Here is an 18,014-nt window from a genome sequence, read left to right as displayed (position 1 = left end):
GAATCGGTTAACCATTCAATACTAAGATACATAATCAATGATACTATTTCAATGTTTGTGTGAAGCAAAATTCAATGTACTATATTCTCAAAGGTATAAATTTTCAATTAAGTTTGTCTCTTTACTTAGTCATGGAGGATTTACTTGCAAAAGCAAGAAACTTAATGTAAGTACAGCGAATAAACATACATTATTATAATATTATAAGAAGAAAAATAACAAATGAAGCTATTTTTGAAAATCTTACTAATATATTTTTTTGGTATCTGAGAACTATAATAAAAGCAAAAAAAGGTTTTTAAAAAAGTGTTATTTATTCTCTAAGACATTCGCACTAAGAACGACAAATCAATATATAAATTATAGGTGTCTTAACTTGAGAAGAAGCATTTATCGTTTTTAAACGAAAGAAGATGGAAGTCTGACCATTTCAGGGCTTTCTAGCATTTGGCTGGTTTAAGAAATCACTTTTTACGCTTGTGCAATGTTCACACTCATAGCATATTTGAATCTAGATATGGCAAAGTGGGTTAAGAACCTAAAACTTTTAACTTAGAGTTTATAACAATAACCACGGGATTACAACTTAATAAATAAAAACGTAAATGTTAATTCGTTTAAAATCTTAAATCTTCTAAAGTTTTTCATATTTTCCATAAAATTTTTGACACAACGTTGGCTTGTACTTAAAAAAGTGAAATGAAAAAAAAATCCACATAGTATCTATCATGTTTTCACCCAAGATTTTGATAAAATAAACCACCGTTTCACAATGAACTTTGCTGTAAAAAAAAGATTTAATACGAAAAAAAAAAGAAAATCAAAAGAAAGTAAAATTTTGCTTTTAAAATAAAACCTTTTTGTTAGAGTATTTTATTCATTGAGTTATTTGTATAAATAGATTTACGGATCTAGAAATTACCACTCGATTCATCTATAAAAAGTCAATTAATTTTCTACCCAATGAGTCAAAAGTACCGACTGTATTTAATCAAAGTAATTGTAAAGAGTTTGCCATTATTCTCCGAAGTGTCTATCTAATTGACAAATTCATTTCGAGTCCTAGTCATTGGTCCTCGGAATAAATTCTGCTGATTGACTTTGGAGAAGCGGTGTAGTTCGGGGGTTGGGGACGTGCAAGGGCGTGTTTAATCATCCTTTCTACGGGTGTCAGGCCCTGAGAAATGTCGATCGGAAAGTTTTAGGACTAAGTTACCGCAAGTCTTTGTGATACACTGCGGGAGTAGTTAATTATTCCACCCTGTACTCGGTCTAAATCCCGCCGGATTAACTGGAACGCTGTGACGAAGTGTGGAAGGGCGGCTAAAGCGAGACGGTGATTTCGAGCAATGCAACTAAACTACTTAATTGTATTGTTTTAATTACATAAAGTTAAACTATAGTGGGATGTTAAAAATAAACGTACCGAAAGCTATAGTTTAATAGTGTAACCATTTAAAAAAATTGTAACGATTATGAAATGTTTTGAATATGAAAAATAGTTTTTTATCATTATTTTTTCAAGTTTAATTCCTATTTAATTTGTATTTTCTCATCCAGATATTTTTAAATGAAAATATATAGTTTTACTCTCTAAACCTCTTTTTCTACACTTTTTTAAATATCTTGAGGGCACAAAAAATAGCTGTGTTCATGAATTTCATAAAAATATGTATATACCAAATAAAACAGTATTTTATTCTATCATATTAAAAATAAAAAAAAATCTAAATGAAAATTTCGTGATACAAACAAAATACTGTATTATGTTGTTTTCTTTTTTTTTAAAAATTATTTTAGAATTTTAATTCTATTTACATTTGTAAAATAACAATATGTTATATTTTTTTGTTTTTTTTTGTTGTTTTTAAATATATTTTATTTTATGTTTTGAAAACATTCAGTTTCCTTTTTTAGGTAAAAGTACTCTAAAGTAAAATACTATCAAATCTAGATAAAAAAAAAAACTTACTGACATTATACAAAATGTCCGATGAGTGGAGATTTCAATAAAAAGATAAAACAAACGGTAACTTCTGTATGTAACAGTGAATATTTGAGATTTTTCGTACATACCCTTAGTTTTGCCTTGTGGTCCTCCCCTGGCAATGATCTCCCCGGCGTCCTCTCTCCTCCACACGACCTTGGGTTTGGGGTGTCCCCTGGCCTTGCATACCAACTTGGCAGATCCTCCTTCGGGGACCATCATGTCTCCCGAGGTCTCTTCGTATATAATATCAGGTGGTATTACCACCTCCAAGAATGCTGTCTAAAATTAAAACTGCAGTTCAAGACGCAAAAAGGGTTGATAAAAAAAGCAATTTAAGACGTAAATAATATTTTTTAACTTCTCATCCGTTATTTCTCAAAACGAAAGTGTAAAATATCAAATTTATATAATATGGATACAATTTTTAAAGTAAGCAATTCAAGAAGAAAAGGGATCAGAAAAATAATTATAAAACTAAAGATTTTTTTTTGTTATTTTTTTAAATTGGTTAATGGAAAAAAAGATTTTTAGTGGAATTCGTTGTTCGATTATATTAATTTTTATTCAATATTTGAAGAGCTGAACACCGAATCGGGAAATTATGTTGTTTTTTCTGTAAACAATTTAGTGTTTAGTTAATATTCATGAAAAAAATTATTAATGTTGATTTTTTAATTCTTAAGTTAGTAATTTTGAAGGTTATATTTTTTTATAAGTTTTTTTTTTATTTATAAAAATGGAACCAATCACACGAATAGCGGATATCACATCCCAGAAATAACATACTTACCACCCTTAAAAATAAGACCAAAAGAGAAAAAAAAATATTTGAAGCACTTACATTGTGATTTTCCATTTTATAATTAAAATGTAACTTTGTTTTAAGATCACTATAAATATTAAATTATAACTTAATTACAATGTCTTCCGGTTTCGAAGTTAACTGTTTATTTATCAAGACTGATTTCAGTCTTGATGAAGAAGCGGTTAGCTTCGAAATCGGTAGACATTATAATTAAGTTAAAATATAATATGTATAATGATTTTAAAACAAAGTTACATTTTAATTATAAGAAGAGAAAAATATATTGTGACCAACTGCATGAATGAATAAATAATACAAAAGTGTTGAACGAAAAAAAAAACAAAAACCTTCCAAAATTAACAATTTTATGATATCTTATAGTCGTCAAAAACCTAAAGAGGAGTGCGATAGCCTTTTTATTATTAATACAATTGTAAAAAGCTCGAAACAAATCGGGTCTCAAGGGTCACACGAATCCCTGCGGATTTCACCACTTCATTCGACTGTTTTTTATTATTTATTCTTACCTGCATTTTCATCGGGTCGGTATTGACCTGGCACATGTACTGCCCCCTGTCCTCCCTCTTCACGCCCCTGATGTTGAGTGTCCACGTGTTGTAGTCGTTGTGCGTGACGGACAGACGCGCGTTATTGGTGATCACGTGTTCGTGGATAGCCAGGATCGCCTTCGTGTCGGCCTTGATCCAAGCCACCTGATTGGTCCAACGCCACGAACGGTGTGTATGTGTAAGTGTGGATAACAATCAGACAAACTTTAGATAACCACATTTACAGGATATCGCATTGAAAGGAATTTCAGACATATTTATTGAGGAAAAGCATTCACCAAATATTTAATTAAGAATTTTATTTTGTATTTTATTTTTATAAGGAAATTAAATATTATCATAAAAAGCATGTAAATAATTAAGAATAATATTTATAATTTTTTCCAGTTACCATTTTAAAAAATGGTTAAGGTATTTACATAATTCTTTTTGGCTTGTCTTATTTCAATTTTAAATATAAAAAAATACACAAATTAAAATAAATGAATGTATATTTATGAATAACAGTAATGGTTTATAAGAAAAGGATTCAAATAAATTTTTTTTTAACGACAACGAGAAACTGCGTGTTCGTTTTTTTGTAGATTTTTATTATTTGCTGTTTTTCAATATTCAAACTTATTTATTTTGATCACTATCCATAGTGTTATTCAAAACATAGAAAATGCATTGATGAGTTATTTTTTTATTTGAATGGAAACAAAAAAAAGACATTTAGAATACTTATGATTTTCCTAAAAAATATAACGTGTATCTTTTAAATTAGATTTTTTTTAAAACTAAGTCATTGCATTGAAAATGGCATTGAATTACTAAATGAAGAATATCCTTAGGACATAATAATTTATTTAATTCGTTTCATAAAATCTCTCATTGAACGTTAACTTGTGTTTTGGATTTGTAGTCGCTAATATTATATTTGACTCTGTTTGTGTGCCTATTATTTTTTTAAAACTCTTTTTGATGGACTAGTAAAAGATCTGAAATAATTTCTGGATTGATTTGTAATTATAAAATATGTAGGTTATATCAATATTACAAAATAAAATATCAATAAAAAAAAAATCCTTGATAATGCTTTTTCTTAATATGGTTAGTAGTACAGTTAGGCAATTTTCTGCCAAACAACGAGTCCTTGTAATAATATTATTTTATCACATCCTTTAATTGCTTATTCTAGGTTCCTTACCCATTTACAAGACCTAAAATTTTCGAGGAATATCATTATATTGATAATTAATTCATGAATAATGCCTTTATCATATTATGATACGTAATTCCTTAACTACACTATTTGCACAATGTTTCAAACACAGTTTATACTTCACCTTAGATCCTCGCGCTGAAACTGACATGAATTAGAATATTTGTGCAGAATAGACAGTAAGATATTCATACTTAAAATATTTAAGGGCAATGAAACGTGTAATTCCTTAAATAAAACAGTTCATTGTCTGACACGGAATGAATTAATTTGAAACCAACATTACATTTTTGATCATATCGCTCACTCCTTTTAAGAACGTCATAAATAAAAAATCGTCAATTTTCAGTTGTGCAAGTTTTCGGAATGCCCACAAAATGCATTCTAGGGAATGCCCACAATATCCCAGCAAAAGAGGCATATTTTTAACTTAATATTTACCCGCTACAGGGCAGAAAGTGTTGTTTTTGCATTTTGAAGAAGGGGTGTTGTTTAATTCTTTTTTTTAAATGTACTAAATATTTTTCAAATGGAGAAAAAACCTTCAGGTTTTACTTAAAACGATCTATTGCACAGTAAAAAGTTCAACAAGTGGCTTGATATTTATTTTTAATACATTGTGTTATATTTTTAAACATTAAAAACGTTCACCTGAAAAATCAAGTTTTTTGATTTATGACGTTCTTGAAAGGAGTGAGCGATATGTAAGCATCTGAATTTTAAATTTTAAAACATAAAACAACCAATTTTTATAGTCTTTTATAATGTTTAATATTGTATATAGTACACGGTTTGCAAAAATCAATGCTTAACGTATATCTTGAACGATTTTGGCATATTCGTATTAAATTTTGATGTGTATTGTCGTGAAGTTAATGTTACCAATAATATTTTTTGACAGAAAAGGAGCAAACTTAAAAATGTATTAAAACTTCACTAATATAAAGAAATCAAGTATTTAGAATCAATCCTCGGATTGTAATTGGAAAGAGATATTTTCTGTGATAATAATGAAACTTATACAAATAAACACGAAACAGCAACGTTGAAACCATTACATTTAATAGAAAAAAGTAGGATGAAATTGACATAATGTCAGTTGTTGGTTCCATAATCCTCAATCGAGTAAAATAAATGTATTCTCTTTACGTCATCCCTTGATTTAATAGAATTCAAATATGTCAAAGAGCATTATTAATTATTTTACAAAATAAAATGAGCGTTTTAAAACCGTTGACAATGTACTGTTTTAAAATATAAAAATACGAAATATGATGCTTAAAAATAGTATGTTTTGAAACGAAAAACTCTTCATAAGGTTTAATAACAGTTGAGATTAAATTCGAATGAAACACGTATTTCAGAAAAAGAGAAAACAACCATTATTTTTTATTTACATAATTTAATGTGCTGTGCTGTGGGTGCTGAAGGTTAGAAAATAGTGCTTTTGTTCAAGTACGTTACAAGTTTAACTAATTTTTCAAATATACACAAGACCATCATGAAACTTAGATATTAATTCTTAGTAAAAATATTTTAACATCCAAGTAAAAATAAAATAGAAGTGCAGGTTTAAAAAAAAAAACACCTTGTTTTCATTTTTGAGACAAATAATAGTTCGATCTTATGACTTTTTTATGGTTGTAAAATATGTAAAGGAAAAACAAGGTATTTTTTTTCAGAAATGAAGAAAGATAGATTATTTATAGAGAAGGGGTCATGTGAAAGAGTTAGTATCTATTTCGTGTAGAAATATTTAGGATATAGACATATTTTGGCAAAATATAATATTTTACCCTTAAGAAAAAAAAATCTCGAAAAAAAAAGTTTTATTTATTCAAATCTTTTCACATGGAATTGTTTTGCGGATTTCGCAGATTAAAGTATTTTTCAAATGAATTTTTCAGATTTAAAAATTCAAACGTGATAAAACTTTGCGTAAAATACGCTATTATAACATTATCGTCTATAATTACAACGTAATATAAAATTCATAGAAACATAAAAATCTTTATTTTAATCGATTAATATCCATTTCATAAATTTCTACACCAGACAGATATAAAATAAATATTTTCATACCATTACCATCACAAACCAGTGTGTGCATAAGGTGCAGGTTCTAAAGTATTGATATATGTAAAGGGTGCAAAATTGGTGCAACTTGGTGCGTTTTGTAGCATTTTCGTGCAAGGAAAGGTACAATTATTTGGAAAGGGAAAAATAAAATAAATTGAATCAAATTTCAATATGGGAATACTCAAAGTAAAAGGAAATTTATAGGTCAGTCATAAAAACATCGATAAAAAGGGAGTCGGGAAATGGTAGTACCAAAAAGTTTCTCTCGCATATACTTACGTATTTTTGGTTTCATAGGTAAAAACAATTTAGAAGGTTAGAATTTTGTCAAAATATATATTTTTAATTAGAAAATCAATTTATTGGTGGAGGGTTTATGTGCTAAACTATTTGGGTGCAATATGCTAAGGTGTTCTGGATATCTTCAAGCAGGTGTTACAGAGGTATAACATTATATCAATTTCATCATTCAGGGTTGTCTTAAGGTGTGTTTCTGGCAAGCTCAGAGTGCAAAAGTTGTCTAGTATTATCCACCATGAAATAAATATATAAATTTGTCTTATAATGGATAAAAAACACCAATAATATAAAACATGTGTCTTTAACGCAGTAAAGTATTTAACGCAGAGAAAATTTATTGTTAAAATATTATTAATCAAATAATTTCATAATAAAATTTCTTTAAAATATCTCACGATAATTTGATAAGACGGTGGATAATACCAAAACGAAGGTAGTGTATTAAATCTAAGAAAAGCCTTCTCTAAAGTGCATTTCAAGAGACAGTTTTAGAGTGAAGAAGTTTAGAGGGTGAAATAGCCCGTAAGTTGTGTCGAGAACTTTCGGACTTATTTCACAAAAAGAGACGTACAAATTCACAAGTGCTTAGAGTTATAGTGCTGTACTTTTGGACTGAGATGTAGAATGATTGAGTGCTTTGAGATACAAAATTTGTACAAAAAACTCTTTTACGGTTAAAAATAATTAGAAATACAAAAAAAAATTGTATAGTAAAAACATTGTTAACATTACGGTATGGTAATAAAACACTCTCGTCAAGTTAAAGATGAATGATAAGGAGAGCGTTAAATTTATTTTTATTTATTTTTGTTTTTTACATTAGATCACAATGTACAAAAATACAGCTTAAAATATGAATGGCAATTTATTATTTATTTTTAAATACAAAAATAAAAAGCTCGTGCTTTAAATATTTGCATTTCGTGGATCATTGTACATTCTAGTCCAAAAGTTATGAGATGAGAGTGCGATATTATATCTGTTGACATTTCCCTAAGTGCTTTGTGCTCTAATAGTGAGAGAAGAGTGGATGCAGAGAGGGTGTCAGAGGGCATAAATATTTCAAGTCTTTTCTTCATTATTCTCAGGAAAATTATGTTAATTACGTTGACGCTAAAATGCCACTGTATTTAAACAAAATTCACATTAAATGTTCATAAACTTAATTTTTATATTTTTAAAATATTCATTTTTAAGTTGCTGGTAAAAGTATACAGTTTTCGTAAATATAAGGGAGTGAGGTGTTAAAATTATTTACATTTTAAAAAATTTGAAATTTTTATATATTTTATTTTATATAAGGTGACGATGAGTTAAAAAAATAAAATTATTCACCTTAAATAAAATTAAATGTTTGATCACCGAATACAAATCAAATATATACGAATAAAACAGATTGATTGAATCATGTTTATAATATCATAGTGTTAAAAGATAAAAAAAATGATTTGTGTTTATTAAGTAACACTCAGAGTACTTCAAAATCATACGAATACAATATTATACCACTTTTCCAAAAAAAAAAATGGATAACACATTTCCTTAAATGTAAGAATCCTTTTATTTCAAAAGGGGTTCTCTTCTCACAAGTTAAGCTTTGTGTCAAAAAACGGCGTTTGTTACAGTTCAAAAAAAATACGATAATTTTTGTTTCCAACAGTGGATGAAGAAAACTGATGTAATTGATTTTTTTTTCAATAAAATTAAACAAACATTTTCTTTTGCTACTAAATACTAAAAACTATAGTTTTATGGTTAGTAAGTTAGAAATTAAGCCTACAAAATTATGAATTATTATAGCTAACAAAATGACAAATCGGATTTTGTTCGTGTTTTTTTGTACGTTACAGTACTTTAAAATTAAGAATATGCAGACTGAAATATTTAGGGCCCTCTTCTACTCGAGAGTATATAGTGACGTATGCAAGTGCGTGTGTTCTAGAAGGTGAGACAGAGACAGAGAGAGGCGGAGTGAGAGTGACAGTGAGAGAGAGAGAGATAGAGTGAGAGAGACCAAGTGGTGCAGGGCAGGCGGGGCACAACCAAAAGTAAGTCGAGAGGATACACACCCTGGCGGTGGCGGAGTCGCCACTCACCCTGTAACCTCCGAGGTTGTTTACCACGCAGGTGAAGGTCGCGTCACGACCCTGCGCGATGGTCACGTTCTCCAGGGGGTAGAGAAAGTCCGGCTCGAACCCGAGAGCTGTGAAAAACATAAAAAAACAGTATTATTTATTGATTCGGCATCAACCTTTCCCTTAGAGCGTTTGTGCCCTACACGTGTGACTACGACATTTTAGCGTGATCGAATTTACGCGCACCGTGATCACGCATTGATCCGAAGAAAGAGGGCCAAAAACCAATACAAGCCAATCATCCGTTTTATAATGCTAACCGGACTGCCGGATAGTAAAATTCCATGTAGTGCACAAGCGCCCTTACGGTGCTAAAAAAACTTCCGCATGCAACGGTATCTATTATATTTTATATTGATATTCTTATTTTTTAAGTCGAGTTGTAGTAAATACATTTTCCGGGAGGGGAAGGTTAGCTTTTTGGAATGACGAGTTCCTTATTTAAAAAAAAAACACTTATAATTTTTCGAAAACCATAGTTGTTTTCATCTACAGGTGAATAGTAAAACAGTTTTACTATTCACCTGTAAAAAAAATGCTCGAGATGAACCGGATTTCTATAATCTTTCATGAAAAGAGGAACAATAGATGTTTCATATCAAGTTGAGATATGTATGTACATATATATGAATATGTATTTTCATTAAAAATATTCAATGTTTTTTCTCTGTCAAAAATTATTTAAAATAAAATGCGTTAAATGAAGTATACTTATATAATGAAACGTTTCTATTCAGTTGATAATCGATATTTCAGCAATTATGTTCAATAAACGCTTTTCATATCTTATTAGACAGGTTCTAGTTTCAATTTGAATGTGCTGTTGAAGTATGGCAAACTGGAGTATGGCAACTAACTTCCGCCTGCACTGGCAGTGCAAGTGACACCGTGTCAGCTTTCCACTCTGAGGGGGTTCTTACTCACCAAGTTACTTACTATTGCAGGGGTGGCGAACCTATGGCACGCGAGATGATTTTGCATGGCACCCGAATAAAGAGAAAAAATTGAAGTCTTCTTCTCCTTCTTTTAATAGATTTCATCTACAATTTTTATAGATTCTCTGTTTGTGTTGTCGCCTGTCGCTCTTAGGATGTTGACTGCCAGCTATTTCACCACCTTTTTAGATGTCTGCCTGGGGGTCTACGTCCTTCAGGGTTTCCTTGGTTTTTCCGTGGAAGTCTGTCTGACTTCTGACATTTTGTTTACATGCTCATTCCAGTATCGCCTTCGTTGTAGTCCTCACGATATATTCCGTCTTACACATACTTCAGATATCAGTATTCTTATTATTTAAAAATTTAAGTTATCGTACAAAAAGTGATTGATCAATTATTAATAATTATTTAAGAAGAAAATGAGCGAAATTGATTGGTTGGACCAGTCCAGAGAAATGCCAAAATTGAAGATACTTACAGCTTGGCAATCCATCCCAGAAATTTTTTATTGTCTTAAAAAATAGCATTGCGCATTTTAACAATCTTTTCATCGAATTATTCCTGTGAATCATTATTTTTTTCTATCAACTTTATTAAATAACACATAAGAAGAAGACTTACTGACGAAAGTAATACTGCTTGTATTCTGTTAAAAGCTACCAGCTATGAACCCGATACAAAAAATGGCTATCTAGCATCCAGCAACAAAAATGTCACTTTTAATGAAATTTTCAAGCTTGTCATATTTTATATAACATATAACATGTTTTATTTTTTTATTGATAAGTAATTAATTACTTTTTTGGATGTATTAATTAATGCTTTGTTCATATTGTTGCATAAACATTTGATGCAATTTTTTCCATGGTATGTGTAACATTTTTAAATATTATTATATTTAAAAATGTTTTTTTGGCACTCAGTCTCAAAAAGGTCTAAGTTTTGTACTGATATTTCTTGGTGGAACTGCATTTTGTAAAATAAAATAACGATTACATAATTTTTTCCTCGTGAATTTATTTGACCAGCAACTGGTTTTCGTCGTAATCAACATCATCAGACCAGTCGATGATGATCACTGATGATGTCGGTTAAGACAAAACCCGGTTGCTGGTCAAATAAAATTCACGTGGAAAGAATTATATGATTGTTATTTTATTTTATCAAAAAGGTTCACCATCCCTTTAATATTGCCTCCCCACTTACTACTCATATACACCCTTCTTACTACCTGTATCCTACCCCCTAGCAGCGCACCGCTTACGTCTCTGCACCTCTAATATTATTACTCACAAGTATATCGGGATGGACACTTGAGAAGCGATTGTCGAGTAGAATGTTATCACTGACTAGATACTGAATGAAAATTTATGTACGTAATATCATGCTTTGGTGAATACAGATATTCTAAGAGTAGTTATTATGAATTGAAATGTAATTAACGTAGCATAACAAAAAGAAGTCAACGTTTGAGCATTAATTCTACACGGGGAATTTTTTATCCCAAGTTTTTACTAGATTTATATGAAAGAAAAATTGTAGGCATAAGAAATTGTAGAAATCTCCACTTATATAACTAGAAATGCATTTTTTTAGCATTTCCATCATATTTAGAGTATGATTTCAGAATTAAAAAATATTAATTATTCTTAAAAGAAGTTAGTTTTGTATTGACATTCCTTGGTGGAACTGGATTTAATATATCAAAAATAACTAATTGGTTTATTCCACTTTGTAAAATTAAATATGTAACTATGTTTTAACCACTTTTAAAAAAAAAGTGGTTAAAAAAACAAAGTTGTTTAATTTTAAAAAGTTTATAAAATGTGCCTCAAAGTGTGTGCGAAAAACATTCGAGAAATATTCCACTGTATTTTATTTGGCCAATAACCAGATTTTGTTGCTACCAACATCATCAGATTGGTGAATCGATGATTATCTGTCCAATGATGTCGGTAACGACGGCACCCTTTGACTGGTCAAATAAAATAAATTGGAAATAACTTTGTAGCTATTGTTTTATTACATTAAACATATTTGCAACCTTATTAATTGATCGGCCGGCTGGTGTGATGGTAAGCATGTTTAGCTACCGTGCTGTGGGACCTGGGTTCGATTCCCAGGGGAGGGGGAGTAAAGGAAGTATTGGTGATTTTTTTATTATAATATTTATGTAATATTACCTTGGACTGGTCCGTAAGGCGAAGGAGTGATGACCCTGCCTTCATGTAAGTAACGATCAAGATAACACTGCGTCAATACGATACAGTGCCCTATGCACCATTGGGTGCGTATCAGGGTTAGAAGAACGAAGAAGAATACTTACCAAGTTAAATTTAAATAATAATAAAAAAAAGAACTTATATTTGATAAGTTTCAAATTGCATATTACGTTGTTAAAAACGGAAATACATGTGAGACAAAATAATGTTTTATATTATGACGTAAGAAGGATTTTCAGAGTAAAGTTGTATTCCAGAGAAAATGTAATTTTCCAGGTGGATCACTTTGCATAGTTAGCAAGGGAAAACTATAATGATAAATATAAGCGTTTTTTTAATGAGTTCCGCGAGATAATTATTCAGCAGCTTCCTTAAAGGGATGTTAAGCAAGTTTCTCGGAAACCGTAATTGAAAATACCTCCGCAATTTACAGCCCTCGCGGGGAAGGGTGAAGTCCCTTTTAATGAGTAATCTGCCTTTATACTTATGTCATTCATTACCATACTGAGGGGCTCAATGGCGTTGAAAATATTTCACGATCTTAATAAAACACTCAGAAAATTATTGCCTTTAAATTATTTCAATTTTTATTATCAAGACGCATTTTACCAACGCATTCTTACGTTGACAAAATTTAACGCTGACACGATTTTAAGAAATGAATATTAATTTTAAATAACACATCTTAAAATTAAAATTATTCTCTAAGATCACATTTTAAGAGAAAAATTCAATTCTTATTTTTAAACAAATATTTTTATTCTTGTGACCACATATTATTTAATTAAACTGTAAGGATACAGATATTTAAAAGTCCTTTTTAAAACATTTTATATTAAAATATTTATAATATTAAACATAACATAATCTTTTCGTCAATAATTCTTACAAAAACCGTATGTAAACACATTTTGTAAACACGAATTGAAGAGTTTTCTTGAAGAACCCTAGATGTATTTTTTTTTGGATTGTATCATTAAAAATAAATTTAATAGATATTGAGTTACAAGTCCACCTACTGCGATTTTGAAAATCTTGTCCTGTCCTGAAATAATAGTTAATATATTGCTTGTCATTTTGTATGTATTTAAAATGATTGAAAAAAACAGCTGAAACTTAAATATGTAGTTAGTAAAAATATGTTTTTGTTGTTGTTGATTTTTTCAGTTAGGCTAAAAAATCAAAAAAACTTGTGTTAAAATTGAAAAATAAGGGTCCTTACAACAAAATTAAATAGTAAGAGTAGCACTCATAGTAAGAGTAAGAGTGTTAGGTGCCATTCATAAGAATATTATGTACTTCATCTTAATTTAGAGTTGCCAAAATGTGTCCGACTGGATCTTCGCGTGCCGATGGCTAATTTTACAAAACTTGATAAATAAATTGTAACATTTTCGGCTGACAAGAAGTGAATGTAAGTAAATAGAACAACTGGATAATATTTGGATGTGTTTAAATCCTTCTTCATAAATACGGGTTTCTTTAACTTGGAGTTAGTTAATATTTTGGCATCACAACATCATGAATGATTTTCAAACAACTGATGTTGAATAAATATGAAGGTTAAATATATGTGGTGTCGATATAAACCCATTAATATGATTCGAAAATATATTTGTTTTAAAAATTTATCATTTTTTTCAACCAAATTTATTTTGAAAGTGATGTTTTAATATATTCTAGATATTCTTTTATATATTAAAACATTTGTAATTCATCGTTTGCTTTGAAATTTTAACACAATGTTACGTTTGAAAACACACGCTAACTTAATATTACAGACAGTGTGCTTCAAATGGCAGACAGCGTGTTTCTTGGTAGTTGCTGTTTTTATATTTTCGATTGCATTGTTGTCTCATCTTTAACATTTTCTATGCTTCACTAGCATTGTGAAATTCACGTATAATATATTTGTGCTTATTTTTTCAATTAACTAAACTAAGATACGGCAACGAGCGGCTAGATTTATTTTGTTTTAAAAATTTAATATAGTTACAGTTTATTCAATACAATATTATACAATTTCCATACGTTGAAAAAAAATAAATCTTATAATTAAGTTGCGCTGAGAAACTCCAAAAAAACTCTGCTCTTGTGCTTGAAACCTACTTTCTTCTTCTTTTTTCTTCTCTTTTTTCATATCTTTTCTCTAGTTACTGCTAGTTTGTAATAAAATTACAGTAAAATGTACACACAAAATAAAAACTATGGAGAAATTCATAATATACGAACTCTTGATCGCTCACCCATTTCTTTATTTTCATTTTAAAACTCTTATTAACATAAATGCAGAATAATTTGCAGAACTCTCCTTAAATTAGTTTTCATCAATAAAGTACAAGGATGGGGAGAATATAGAAAATAAGGATTCCGGAATAGTCTCCTATATCACGTCCTTTCATTCAAGATTCCACGCGGTCCTTTGGAAAATCCACTTAAAATAGTTTAAGGGGTGAGACCCGTCACTTCACGTAAGGGGAGGGTAGTCAGTGTTCAGCCTTTGTGTTTCAAAATGTCGACAAAAATTTATTCTAAGAATGCACCGTGTCACGAGATACATAATCTCCCCCCGATTTGCGCGTAGCACATTTTCATTATTAAAAATGCTTCATTATTGCGATGGTTTATTTAAAAAAACTCTTTCCAGTGAAATTGAAATTCATTTAATTTTTAATTGTAAAAAATATTCAAGTTTTAGGATTGATGTTTGAATATTTTTGACAGAAGTAATTTGAACGACTTCTTCACACAGTGTGATAAAATTAAATCTAAAACATACACAAATACACTGCAAAAAATGACAGCAATAAAAAGTAAAATAAAAGTAGTATCTACATGATATTTGAACGTACTTTTTGATCGGCTGTCTAGAATATTATAAAAATAATGGTTAAAAATAGCTTACGTTATTGGAAAACAATTTTAAAAATGAACCGTTATGTATTTTTCAACAATTTGTTTAATTTGTATTTAATTAAAAAAAAATTAACTGAATTACGTCTTACGAATTACTTTCGTTTTTGATTGATTGATTTTTCGTTTTTCTTTCTAAGCCTTGATTTTAATTGTGAGAACCCATACACCCATACATGCCATTGTTTCATATGGCATACACTTTATATAATATACAGTGAAAAATAAAAATGTAAAAGAAAAACATCCAAATTATTAAAAGAAAGCTCAGTATATTTAAATTTAATAAAAAAAACTTAAGGGTTTTCAACTTTGAGCATTAGAAATGTTAGGAGTAATCATGTTATTCGCGTGTAATGACTTGCGTACGTTTTTTGCTCATAAAATAAAAACGCGCCGTAAGTCTGTTACGTGAATGGATAAAAACATCCCCAAAGCTTCGAAACCTATCGCCATAACAAGACGGGGTGTTTTTTCTGAAACGTTTGATTTACGACCAACAGTTGTAAGTTGGGATCAAAGTCATAAAACTGACGAGTGATCTCATGAAGCACAACACTCACTCCTCTTCCGATGATCAAACCGTGGAACGGTCACGTGCGAATGCGATAACGGAAATCAATCGGGGACGCCCGCGGCATACCAATCATGTACGTCCGACGCCGGGATCCGGTGACGCCGACGCCGGAAGTATCATCGTGCGCTTGTTGCGACCCCCGGATTTACAGACTACTTCTCAACAACTACTGCTAGCCTTATATGTAATGAAATATACCTCAACGCGATGGTAATAATATATTTTTAACAATGAAAACTTTAAAAAAAAACTTTTCGAGATTTACTTTTTTTTTTTTCATAAAAATGTTAGTGATATTAGTATATAACCACTCACCGAGATTTTTATGTCTACCGGTTTTGAGACGTACCCGTCTCTTCATCAGAACAATCACTACCACAACATGCAAACAATACCACCCTTCACCACCATAGCACCAATTACACACTTAAAACTACACAAAATGTTCAACACATGTGATTTTTGATCGACCCGAAGACCGACATGCACTAAAGGTTTCAGCACAAACATGCGTTACGAGCCGAGATTAAATATGCACTAATGGTTTAAATATTAATAATATTGAGAATATTTTCGAGATTTCTTTAAAATGTGTAAAATTATACCTATTACATTTGCATGAACATTACAAAAAATATTGATTAGTAAACTAATACCAATGTTTATACTACTCATTGATAGAATATTTTTAAATAAATAAGTAAAAGTTTTTTTAATTTAGTAAATAAGATTCCCCTTTGGCGACAGTTTAAAAAAAAATTAAAAACGCATTTCCGGTTATTTTTTTCAAAACTACGATGGCCTATTCAGATACGGAATTTCATCCCTGTACGATGATTCTTACTCATGCCAACGAGGTCCCAAAGATTTTCCAATAATAGAGATTCTGAATAGTAGTTAAAAATGTTTTTTTATATTATTTTTCTGAAGTGGCAAAATAATATCGCAATTAATTGCATTTGAGGTCAACAAAGTGAGTGAGTGCCATTCGCTAATTTGTACTTTAAAGTAACTTGTATGAATATGTTAGCATGGGTTACTGTTTTTCAAATGAACTGAAATTTGTTCTTTAAGTGTTTTAAAGCTAAACGAAATACATTAAGCCCTCTGCATTTAAAACTTATCATTAATAAAAATAAAGGAAGTTGTGTACCCGTATAAAATTTAAATGCAATATGTTAGATACAACTTTTTAAAAGACGGTTAAAATTATTTTCAATGAACAAATTGAAAATATTGCGTTTTTTCGCATACATATATTTTTGAGGTTAAAAGTATTTTATAAGCTTATCCAAATTGATACTGTCTTTGTACGAACCTATTTATTTTGCTGAACAATGTTCTCTAACAAATTCAGTAGACTCGAGTACATGGTGCAGGTGGTACACAATTCAGAGCAAAGGAAAATAAAATGCACCGTAAATTGCTTTTTGTTCAATCTGTTTACAAAAAACGAGTATGTTTCATTTCTGTATCGAAATGAAATGAAAAGTATAGGTTTGCATTTATATTTTAAAGCATATTGTTTTTTGAAGAATTATAGAATATTTAACTTTATCCTTCTGTCAAAAAATTCAGTAATATAAAACAAGCCAAGAAACTATTTTTTACGGTGAATTAAAAAAAATCTATATATATAATAATAAAAATAATAAAACCCTTATCCGCACCCCAATGGTGCATAGGGCACTGTGTCATATAAACGCAGTGTTATCTTGATCGTTTACACATGAAGGAAAGGTGATCAGCCCTCCGCTTCAGGTACCAGTCCATATATATACTTATATATATAAATATATATATATATATATATATATATATATATATATATATATATATATATATATATATATATATATATATATATATATATATATATATATATATATATATATATATATATATATATATATATATATATATATATATATATATATATATATATATATATATATATATATATATATATATATATATAAATAAATATGTAATACATGTATACATTCGTTTGCTGCACCAACTAATACCAGGCAAGCCAACGTACTGACAGGATAAAGGCTATCTGGTGCGCTAGTATCAGTGCATTTGTATATTTGAATGTTTTAAGGGCTTTTTAAAACGTCCGATTGTATGTATAAAAGAATCAATCGTTTCTTACATTCGTGTAAACATAATCGCTTTCCACAAATCCTAAACACACATTTACCTTTAACATTAGTATCAAACATGCTCTTAAATAATGTTATCCGCATCATTGATTACAGGTGGACTGAAAGAAAAGCACT

General features: G+C 29.7%; 1 protein-coding gene across 2 annotated transcripts in view; it reads right to left on the bottom strand.

The window, feature by feature from the left end:
- The window catches only part of LOC148301089 (lachesin-like), a 67,201-nt gene that overhangs the window by 23,661 nt on the left and 25,526 nt on the right, over positions 1 to 18,014 (bottom strand). Inside the window, exons 3-5 of one of the 2 annotated variants that reach the window (XM_088273841.1) lie at positions 9,017 to 9,150; positions 3,323 to 3,508; positions 2,077 to 2,269 (exon numbers count right to left, since the gene is read on the bottom strand). In XM_088273841.1, the coding sequence (XP_088129967.1) occupies positions 2,077 to 2,269; positions 3,323 to 3,508; positions 9,017 to 9,150 (513 nt within the window). The remainder of the gene's footprint in view (positions 1 to 2,076; positions 2,270 to 3,322; positions 3,509 to 9,016; positions 9,151 to 18,014) is intronic. The other variant, XM_088273842.1, reaches the window with a different exon arrangement.

The sequence above is a fragment of the Brachycentrus maculatus genome, unplaced genomic scaffold, assembly GCF_059751285.1.
Source record: "Brachycentrus maculatus isolate JH-2025_06_01 unplaced genomic scaffold, ASM5975128v1 h1tg000613l, whole genome shotgun sequence".
Classification (NCBI taxonomy): Eukaryota; Metazoa; Arthropoda; class Insecta; order Trichoptera; family Brachycentridae; genus Brachycentrus; species Brachycentrus maculatus.
This window is presented reverse-complemented; position numbering and strand designations above follow the sequence as displayed.